Below are 10,767 nucleotides of genomic sequence, written 5' to 3'. Positions count from 1 at the left end.
GATAAATCTTAGGACCGAAAATATTTCGTAGCTATCTAGCATGGTCATGTGACTGAATATGGCCTTCCTGGAACCTACCTATGTAATAGTAATAACTTTATCGGACATAATAATGTTGTATGAGGCAGCCTTCAGGAGTGTGCCCGTCTGTCTGTGTGTCTGAATGTTTGTCTGTGTGTGTGTGTCTGTATATGTGTCTCTATGTTTGCCTGTATGTGTGTCTTGTCTGTATGTGTGTCTCTATGCGCGTCTGTCTCTCTCTGTCTGTCAAAAATTATTTAATGAATAACGAAAGGATTTTTCTTACGGCGAAAATTTTTGCATTTTTCTCCGGTGGAGAGAAGGAGTAGGGTAGAGTATGAAGAAAGAATGGTTGGAAAGAGAGAAAGAGAGAAAGAAAAAGAGAGAGGGAGATAGAAAATGTGTGTTCATACGCATGTGTGGTTTCATGCGTGTGTGTGTTTATGTGTTATGTGTTGGAATTAACATTCATATAAATGTTTCTATAAACGTTTGTTTGTATGAAAGAGGAAGAGAGAGAGAGAGAGAAAAGAAAGATTGATAGCAAGAAATAGAGTAGAAAAGAGAGAGAGAGAGAGAGAAGAGAAGAGAGAGAGAGAGAGAGAGAAGATGTAATTGATGTGACGGTCATTAAGAAAGTATTTAGCAAGGATGGCTTAGATTAGTTGGCATCATGATCATCGCATATACATTAACGTCCATTCCAGATACGCTCAGGGCAGATTTCTGGTTTCATTTAATGATGTTTGAAACCTTTACAATTCACAAGAAATATAAAAACTTCCAATCGAAAATTCCGTTTTGATACAACTTTTACATCTGAATTAAGAATATTAAGTGAATGTGTAAGCCAATTGATGAATTATGAATGTATGAATGAATAAATGAATGATTGGATAAATGAAGGAATGAACAAACGGAAGAATGAATGAGGTTGTAAAAGAAAATTTGAATGTTGTAAAACAAAGACAGTACAAAATATCTTATTGAATTTTGTGTAATGGTTGGTGCATATATATTTACATTCAAAGTTATAGATTGTTTTTATAAATCATTATTAATAATATTATAAATTTTAATAGATTTTATGTTTTATCTTCCGCCATTAAGTATATTATTACATATCAAGTTATACAAGTAACTTATAACCAGTTTAATTAGCGCATAAAAAGTGAAGCGCTTCAACAACAGGAAAAGAAATTTTAATTTACAACCACTTTTGGTATTATATATATGGCGGACCCTGACTTATGTTATCGTACGTTCACGTTTTCTTCTCATAGTTTGATAAAAAGTTGCGCCTGATTAGAAATTAAAAATTCATCATGTCGGATGCCGATTGGGGTTGGTGAAGTTATTTTTTTACATTTTAATTCTCCCGATTTGCTTAATTTATTAAATGAAGCCATATTTTTGTCTACGTTGAAGTTGAATCTGTTCTGTTGTTGCTGTTTGTTGCGCGGTCGCAAACGATTGTTTAATTATTTATTTAAATTTTATTTTATATTTAATTTGATAATTTTTTTGATCATTTTTTAAAATCAGATGCCGATGATTTTGAGCCCGAGTTGAACCTAAAAGGAAAATCCACTGATAAGTGGGCAGGAGAAGATGAAGAAGAAGTGAAGGTAAATCCGGGAATGAATGAATGAATGAATGAATGATTGGTTGTTGATTGAATAAACAAGTAGATGAATGCATAAATTAAGTAAATTTGTAAATGAAAGCTGGAAAAAAAAGAAATTTGACAGCTGGTAATTAGTTAATTGTAGTTGTTCATTTCCCAAAACATTTCTAAATTTTATTTCAAATTTTTAGAAATATATTAATATATTAAATCATTAATATATTGTATTTATTTCTAACAAACTTGTTTTGATTTTAAACTTCACAACGATATTTATTTCTTTCATTGCAGGATAATTGGGACGATGAAGAGGATGAAACCGAAGATCAGAAATCGTCTAAACCAGGTTTCTATTCAATTAATTTTTTATATAATTTTATTTCATTTTGATATACATACAATCAAAGTTATAGTTATAATTATTTCATTTTAAAACTTTAATTGGTTATTGTAAAATTGTTTTATATGTAAATTTTTCAACCCCAAACAAACCATAGAACATCAAGTTCTAACCACAGTAGCTCCGCCAAAGAAAAAAAAATCGTTGAAAGAGAAGCTGGCTGAGAAGGAAGAGCAGAAGCGAAAGGAAGCTGAAGACAAATTAGAGAAGAAAAAATTGGTTTGAAGTGCTAATTTTTAGTTTTATTTATTATAAGTAAATTTATTATACCCATAATAATGTTTATTATTATCATAATTTATCATTTTATCCATAATTATGTGTTATTATTTTGTAATTTCTAGGAAGTTGAAGAGAGGAAGCAGTTAACACCAAAAGAATTGATGGAGGAAAAAATGAAGAGGCAGAAAATTCAAGAGGAGGCCGACTTGGCTCTGGCCATCGAAGCTTTCGGTTGGTTTTTTGGTTGCTGTGTGTTGCTATACTTGGTTGATAATGCTTTTTTATCATCATTCTTGTTCGGTGTTGTTTTTTTCGATTAATTTTTCATCCATTGCTTGTTAACATTTTTTATTTACTATCTATATTCTTTGTGTGTGTGTATGTAGTAAGTTTGTATTTAAAAATTTACTCGAACCCAGGTCTCGACAAAGATGACGAACAGAAGAATAAGAAAACAGGAGAGATCGAGTCCTTCGAACCGAACACGAAAGAAGATTTCGATCAATTGAAGATGTTATTGAAGAATAAATTAATAAAATACGAAGTAAGCAAGACCTTTCTATTATTTTGTCTTAAAAATTGTAAACTGGATAAATTATTAAAATACAAATTTAACAAAACTCCTTTGATATTTCTTTCAGAAATCTCCTCTGTATGTTTCATTTCTGGAAAGCTTATTCAGAGATCTAGTTCTCGGAGGTAAGTCTATTAAATATTTAATTAAGATCAATTAACAGCAATTAATTAATCAGTTTTATTAATCTCTTTATTTCATTCATCTGTTTTAAATTGATAAGAATTGAATTTAAGTATGATCATAACCAACCTCAAAAGACTATCTATTCATTTTGGCTGGCTGATTTCTAATTTTTCATGCTTGCTTGTATATTATATTATAACATATTATATAATAATAAATTTATTTTATTATTTTAAAATCCGAAGTTGAGGCAGACAATGTTAGGAAACTATCGACAACGCTCACAGCCTTATATAATGAAAAGTTAAAAATTTCAAAAGTAATTTTTTTTTTTTTTCATTTTATACTTTCATTCATTCACTTTATACTCTCGTTCATTCATTCGTTTTATACTTTCAACCATTCATTCATTTTTACTCATTTCTTCACCCTTTAAGAACAGTCATTTTCTTTAATATTTCATCTGGCTTGTTCATTCATTCATATTTTTTATTCTCTCATTCATTCATTCATTCTCCAATTCATTCATTCATTCATTTTATTCATAATAATAATAAAAAAAAATAATTTCTATTTCATCACTACCAGACGAAACCCAAGAAGAAGAACCTGAAGAAGGCCAGCCTAGTCATGGAGGCCAACACACTGGAGAATTATGACGACGACGCAGCCTACGATTACGACGACCTCATATAATAATAATTATTCTTTATTATTATTTATTATTATTTATTATTATTATTTTAGTTTTTATTATTATTATTTATTTTTCCTGCCTGTGTAATTATTTCATCGAGTTTGTTTGAGCAAAAAAAAGTATACATGATAGTGAAAATTATTTTTTGAGATGATCATCATATTTGTAATATTGTTAATGTTTCTCTCCTCTCTCTGTCTATCATATATGTATGCATATGTATAATTCAATTGTTGGAAATTTGTATGAAATTTTTTGATAAGGATAAATAGATTTGTGTTGCTTAATCACATAAAAATCCTTTTACATTTTCGTAGTTTTTTCTGTCAAAGTTAGTCAATGGTCTCAGTGCAAATTTAACTTAAAAATGTGCAGTAGAGTATTTTTGCATTGTTGGCATTGGCGTGAAATCAAATTGCCTCGAATTCGTGTATTGTATTATTCAATTCATTAATGGCGTGTTTGTTAAGTTAAACTAGATCTATGTAATTATTCGTAACTTTGCGATAACTTTGACAAAAAGAACCTTCAAGTCGTGTAAATTACTGATTGATTCGCCGGGAATTCCATTTCTATTTAAAAAATTGGGGAATTCCTATGAATCGAGCATGGGATTTCCACAAAACGATGTTGAATACGTAAAAGGTAACTTAATGAAACTCTTTCATTAATAAATGAATGATTTTGCGCAATATATAAAAATTTAAGTTGATGGTAAATTTGTTTATGAAAGAGAATGTTGAAATTTATAACTAGAGATGGCCTGAAGGACATTTGAAGGTGCTTGGGAGGAGCCAAATGGTGAAGATCTATATGGAGAAAAATATCACAAGTTGCTTGCATTGGTGCATGTTTGCAAGCATTTCAGGTTCAATTTTGCTGGGAATTTGTGAAGTTTCAGGCAGGATTCAACTTGAAATTCAAGTTTGTGCTTGTCAATTTATAGTTTATTTGTTAAACTAATTATTTCTTCAGCGATTCAGCTAAATATTGTTGATTTAATTACTGAATTTGTCACAAGTTATTGAGAAAAAAATGCATCAAATCATTAGAATTAGAAAAAGCGATGCTACGATGCGTTCATTTCTAAATTCTAGCGCCGCTTAAACTGCAATGGTTTTATGATTTTTAGATCAATCAATTGTCATCCATTCTCTCTGTTGTATTGTATTCTTTATCCTATCTATTTATACTGTACTGTAGTTCTATTCTACTATAACTATGGGCTATTTATATAATTGTTACACTGCTAAATAAATATTGTTACAATTTATGATTCTATCTATTGTTAACATGCAGTCAATCATATCTTGTTATTTGAAATATGTTGCACTCAAATGAAATTACTTGCAGTATCAGTTAATATGATATTATAATGATGTCTGATTGCTCTGTATCTCAGTTAGCACATACATATTTTTATGATATGATACATCACCTACATACATACATACATACATACATCATCATTTTTATAATTCTGTCATCAGTATTTTAAAAATTCTTTCACAGCAAAGGGTCATAGTTGAATATTTGTTCAGCTCTCCTTAACCTGACCCAATTTTACTTTGCCCTACTTGCATCAAGTTCGCCAAAGCACAACACCACAACGACAACAAGTACATCATCATCAAACAACAACATCATCATCATGACATCAACGACTTGTGTGAAGGAGTTGTTCACACACATCATTGATGAGGAGAGGCACACGAGTGTCAAGGTCACGGTCGTCGGGACTGGCCAAGTGGGGATGGCCTCTGCTTTTGCTATGCTGACTCAGGTGCTGCTGATGATGCTGATGCTGCTGATTATGATTGCGGTGTCCATTGACGTTGTTGATGATGATTGTGATGATGATGATGATGAAAATAATTCATTCGCCATCCAACCACATCTATTATTTTTTTAATTGTATTTTTTCTAGCGCCATTATCATTTAGAAAAAAATTTATATAGGGTGTAATTTCAGAACTTGCCCTCGTAGACATGGTGGCCGACAAGTTGAAGGGTGAAATGTTGGACCTGCAACATGGGCAGGCCTTCCTTAGGACGGTCAAAGTTCAAGCCAGCACTGGTCAGTTGGTTGGTCGGTCGGTCGGTTGGTTTGTTAGTCGGTCGGTTGGTTGGTCAGTTGGTTGGTGGTTTCTCAATCAATCATACATCTAGTTGATCAATCAATCATCCATCTATTTGATCAATCAATCAATCAATTATCCATCTATTTGATCAATCAATCAATCAATTATCCATCTATTTGATCAATCAATCGTGCCACTGACGAACCGACCAATCAGATTACTCAGTGACGGCCGGCTCGAAGATCTGCGTGGTGACTGCAGGTGCCAGGCAGAATCTTGGCGAGACAAGACTCCAACTCGTTCAGAAAAATGTCGCTATTTTTAAACGTAAACAAACGAATGAAGGAATGAAGGAATGAAAAAATGAGTGATGAGCGAGTGAACGAATGAATGGATGAATGAATGAATGAATGAAACGAAAGAGCACAAAGTCAATTAATCAATTTTGTTATTTAATGGCAGACATCATACCAAACCTGATAAAGTACAGCCCAAACTGCATTCTCATCATAGTTTCCAACCCTGGTGAGTTGTGTTCATCTAGCTTCATCATCTACTCGCATCACCTGGTCGCATCGCTAGTCACATCATGTAACCATTCTACCAACCTAACAGTCGACATCTTAACTTACGTGGCATGGAAGATTAGTGGCCTGCCTCGCAACCAGGTCATAGGCAGTGGCACCATGCTGGATTCGAGCAGGTTTAGATTCATTCTCAGTGAGAGGATTGGTATTGCGCCGAAGAGCGTTCATGGATACATCATTGGAGAGCATGGAGATAGCAGTGGTTAGTCGGCTGGCTGGTTGGTTGGTTGGTTAGTCGATTAGATGGTTGTTTGGTTGGTTGGCTGGTTGGTTGATTAGTTGGCTGGTTGGTTGATTGGTTAGCAAGATTCCCACAAACTCTGACAAGCCCAGCCCTTCAACACACACTGACACGCACAGTTGCAGTGTGGAGTTCTGTGAACATAGCGGGAACGAGACTGAAGGACATCCACCCACACACCGGCGATCCAGATGATCCTGAGAACTGGAATGAAATCCATAAGGAAGTTGTTAACAGGTCAGCAGTTTTTATGCCGTTCTGAGTCTTTGCATGTTCGTCCATCTATTCGTTTGTTCTTTCTAACTTTCATCTGTTCACTCTTTCATCTGTTCGTTCTTTCATTTTTTCATACGTTAGTTCACACTGACTCACATCGCAGTGCATACGAGATCATCAAGTTGAAGGGCTACACGAGTTGGGCCATAGGGGTCATGATCTCCACCCTCTGCAATGCAATACTCAAGAATCAGAAGGTCATCTACTCACTGAGTACTCTGGCCAAGGTCAGTTGGTCATGAGGGTGATGGGTGCGATGTGGCGATGGTGTGTCGGGTGAGGGTCCTGCAAAGTTTTTATTCTCCCGTCTCATAGATGGGATGTTATATACGTTGCATGCAGTTTTTTATTTAAAGCTAGGTAAATCAAAGAAACACACACACACACACACACACACACACACACACACGTACACAGGGCTACCACGGAATTGAGGAGGAGGTGTTCCTGTCCCTGCCGTGTGTGGTCGGTGAGAAGGGTGTGGGGGCGGTCTTCGATCAAAAACTTCTGCCCAACGAGATGGAGAAAGTGAAAGCCAGCGCCAAAACTCTGCATGACGTCATCAAATCGCTTGAATTGTAAACATGCTGGCGACGATGTGGTGGTGGTGGTGTGGTGGTGGTGGTGTGGTCATGTCGTGTGGTGGTGTTATTTATTGATAATGATGGTGGTTATAATGATGATGATTAATGATGAGAAATTCGGCTGTTGATGCTGATTAAGATGATGACGATGAAGCTAATTGTAATTTATAAATATATATTTATTTATGTGTCTGTGTTGGATAGTTGTGGCTGGATTTGCATTCAATCTGTGTGACATTTTTTTATTTCAATTTTAATACATTCTTTTATGCATTTTTTTAGTGTTTGTTCGTTCATTCATTCATTTACTCATTCGTTCACTCATTCGTTTGTTACATTCATTCGTTCATTTGTTAGTTCGTGTGTTCTAGGCTCATTTGCATTTTTGTTTTATTCATTCTTAATGGGAAATCCATACACAACTATATGGCATGCTGTGTATCATATATATAAACACATATATGATTGTGTACGTGTGTGTGTGTGCGTGTGTGAACCTTCAAGATAGGCATCGTTGAATCTCCAACATTGAAATCCCAAATACAGACACGCACAGGCACACACGCACACACATATTTGCCTTTTCTGCTGAAGGGGGCTACCATGTTCTTGGTGTTTTTCTATACTTTTGAAGATTTTTTGAAAAATAAATTCTTAACCTCCGTTGTTTATTTTTTGTCTACCGTATGTGTGTGTGTGCGTGTGTGTGTGCGTGTGTGTGTATGTTCGTGTGTGGTTATTTAGTTTACCTTTTTAAAACAAGTTAAATTCACATTCATCGTTTTGTCACTGGAATGTTTATAAATTTATTTCGATCGAACAATTTAAAAAAAAAACTAAAATAATAAAAATCGTGGCGTTTAGCTTATAAAAATGGGTAATGAAAACGTACGACAGATACAGACACACACACAGACAGATACAGACACACAGACGGATACAAACACACACAGATACACACACACCCAATACTTAGCACTGAACATAGAATAATACGCTTTTACGTAAAACAAATTGCAAAGTTTAATAGACAAAATAAAAATCGTTCCGGTGAAGAAATTTCACAAAAATCATCACAAATGACTTCATCATTATTGTTGTTATTAGTTATTAATTAATTAATTAATTAATTATCTAATTAATTATTTATTTATAATTTTATAGTTTCTCTTAGGAGGAGTCGGTGGTTTGTTGAGATTATTACATTTTAATCCTTGCAATAAGTGAGATGGAGGTGGGGGCAGAAAATCAATATCGTCGTCGTCGTCAACAACTACATCATCAGCAACAACATCGGTAATAATGTTGTTGTTGTGTGGCGTGTTGTTGTTGTTGTTGTTGTGTGGCGTGTTGTTGTTGTGTGGTGTGTTGTTGTGTGGTGTGTTGTTGTGTGGTGTGTTGTTGTTTTTGTTGTTGTGTGGTGTGTTGTTGTTGAGTGGCGTGTTGTTGTTGTGTGGTGTGTTGTTGTTGTGTGGTGTGTTGTTGTTGTGTGGTGTGTTGTTATTGTTGTGTGGTGTGTTGTTGTTGTGTGGTGTGTTGTTGTTGTGTGGTGTGTTGTTGTTGTGTGGTGTGTTGTTTTTCAGCATGTTGTTAACAGTTGTTGCTTGTGAATTCATCAGGGAAGCATGTGCAAGATGTAGTTGTTGTAGAAACTGTTCGTTGTGCTGCAGAGGTGAACTTTGTAGTTGTGGCAGTTGTAGTTGCTTTTGTAGTTGTTTGCCGCAGTCTGAATTATTCCTACTAAGGATCCTGCTCTTGAAATGACCAGCCAACATGGCGAATCTTCCTGAGCCAACTTCTAAACGCTCGTGACCGCCGCTTTCCCTCGCCATGTTGCCCCCATCTCCATCTTCTTCTTCACCATCACCGTCGTCTCTTTTTCGCGGATTGAAACTCAGCAGATGAGTTTCTTGTGTAGATCTTAAACTTTTTTCCGTGTGGATTCTGCTCTGGAATGAAGTTAGAGTGCCGGGATTTTCGTTGATTACTATTTTCGGCGATTGCGGACAGGAAGTTGGCTGCAGGGGAAGGAAGCTGGTCACGTGGTTTCTGGGGCCGGAACTTAAAGCTCTGCGTACGATTGTATGCTTTGGATCGGGAATGAGATGATGATGTGGATTGAGAGGATAATGACGGTAACGATCTGGAGTGAGATGTTGAAGAAGAGAGGGAGGAGGCTGATGATGATGGTGGTGGTGGTGGTTGGGTTGTAGGGTGATTTTTTGAAGAGCCAGAGGTCTGTGCGAGTTCGTTGCGTTTTCGATGTTGTACTCGTTCAATGATTTTGTCGGGGAGAATAAGTGAGTATTTTTTTGAGTTAGATCTGTGAGACTGCAGTTGTTGTTGCTGTAGTTGTTGTTGCTGTAGTTGTTGTTGCTGTAGTTGTTGTTGCTGTAGTGGTTGCTGCTGTAGTTGTTGTTGCTGCATTGGTTGCCGTTGTTCTGGTTGCTGAACGTGTAGTTATTACTTGCGGGCGATATTTGACTCTGTATTACATTTCCGATAGATTTCTGGCGAAAGGAGGAAGATGATGATGCTAACTTTTCACTCATTTCATCCATCAGAGTAGAGAGTTGTTGCTGCTGCTGCTGCTGCTGGGAGTCCTGCTTATCCCAAACGCTCTCAGCAACTGGAAGCTCCATCCTCAACGAACTATCGCTGCTACTGACCGTACTCGATTCCGAAATTCTCTGTGAGTTTCGTTTCGATTTGACGGTCTGCTGGATCTTAATGAAGCTGTTGTACGTTTTCACTGATGGCTGAAGGGCCGCAAAGTTCTGGTAGATAGTTCTCCCTTGCTGTTTTAGTCATAGAATTTCATAAAATCATTCAAAAATTGGTTTGGTAAGTAATTAATAATGTAAATGATGTATTAAGTTTGAAATTATCAAATTAAAAATTGCTAAAAGTAATGAATTTGATTGCGAAATATGATAAAAATTCAACCTTAGCGAGTCTGATCGAATTAATCCATTTAGTTTTCTCCAGCTCGTCCTCAGTGCAAAAATATTTCACGAATTTGCTGTTACTTCTTTGAACTTTTGGATGCTGGAAGTACAGTACAAAATTAATTTTAAAAACAAAAACACGATAATTCGGCGTTTGTTTCCACATTTTTGAGTTATTTTAGTATTTATTTTGTACTTTAAAAATATTATTTCGAATATTTTTTTAATTTTGAAATCTAACTTTGAGTGCGAAACAAAAATCGGTGGGAGATTTAAGTTTCTTCTGCCAACTGACGCCTTCATACACTTGCACGTTGTTCAGTTGCTGCAGGCACACGAGATCCATCAGTGACTGTTTCGTATTTTATTTCCATCATTCTTAT

General features: G+C 35.4%; 3 protein-coding genes across 3 annotated transcripts in view; 2 read left to right on the top strand and 1 right to left on the bottom strand.

The window, feature by feature from the left end:
* Positions 1-1,346: 1,346 nt before the first annotated feature.
* On the top strand, positions 1,347-3,666 carry HELRODRAFT_180686 (hypothetical protein; the record flags this gene model as incomplete). The annotated part of the gene is made up of 9 exons (XM_009029992.1): positions 1,347-1,365; positions 1,567-1,649; positions 1,940-1,994; positions 2,146-2,267; positions 2,393-2,501; positions 2,690-2,814; positions 2,912-2,969; positions 3,216-3,289; positions 3,559-3,666. The coding sequence occupies 9 exons, from the start codon at positions 1,347-1,349 to the stop codon at positions 3,664-3,666; spliced, it is 753 nt and encodes a 250-aa protein (XP_009028240.1).
* Positions 3,667-4,513: 847 nt separating this feature from the next.
* HELRODRAFT_115469 (hypothetical protein) lies at positions 4,514-8,107 on the top strand. Its single transcript, XM_009029991.1, has 9 exons — positions 4,514-4,591; positions 5,180-5,450; positions 5,627-5,744; positions 5,965-6,075; positions 6,211-6,273; positions 6,364-6,537; positions 6,696-6,813; positions 6,956-7,079; positions 7,270-8,107. The coding sequence occupies exons 2-9, from the start codon at positions 5,319-5,321 to the stop codon at positions 7,432-7,434; spliced, it is 1,005 nt and encodes a 334-aa protein (XP_009028239.1). The 5' UTR covers positions 4,514-4,591; positions 5,180-5,318; the 3' UTR covers positions 7,435-8,107.
* Positions 8,108-8,578: 471 nt separating this feature from the next.
* Positions 8,579-10,767, bottom strand: part of HELRODRAFT_180684 (hypothetical protein) — a gene marked incomplete at both ends in the record, with an annotated part of 4,285 nt that continues 2,096 nt past the window's right edge. The window contains 3 exons of the mRNA XM_009029990.1: positions 8,579-10,234; positions 10,383-10,484; positions 10,626-10,709. Coding sequence (XP_009028238.1) covers positions 8,579-10,234; positions 10,383-10,484; positions 10,626-10,709 — 1,842 coding nt within the window. The remainder of the gene's footprint in view (positions 10,235-10,382; positions 10,485-10,625; positions 10,710-10,767) is intronic.

Source organism: Helobdella robusta (genome assembly GCF_000326865.2).
Source record: "Helobdella robusta unplaced genomic scaffold HELROscaffold_64, whole genome shotgun sequence".
In the NCBI taxonomy this organism is placed as follows: Eukaryota; Metazoa; Annelida; class Clitellata; order Rhynchobdellida; family Glossiphoniidae; genus Helobdella; species Helobdella robusta.
Note: the sequence above shows the minus strand (reverse complement) of the source record. Positions and strands in the feature narration are given on the sequence as shown.

Bases quoted from the DNA above. Each gene is read 5' to 3' on its own strand.
- HELRODRAFT_115469 (XM_009029991.1), top strand. From the start codon at position 5,319: ATGACATCAACGACTTGTGTGAAGGAGTTGTTCACACACATCATTGAT. The intron at 6,274-6,363 runs GTGAGTTGTGTT...CCAACCTAACAG, and splicing joins CATCATAGTTTCCAACCCTG to TCGACATCTTAACTTACGTG. The intron at 6,814-6,955 runs GTCAGCAGTTTT...CTCACATCGCAG, and splicing joins CATAAGGAAGTTGTTAACAG to TGCATACGAGATCATCAAGT.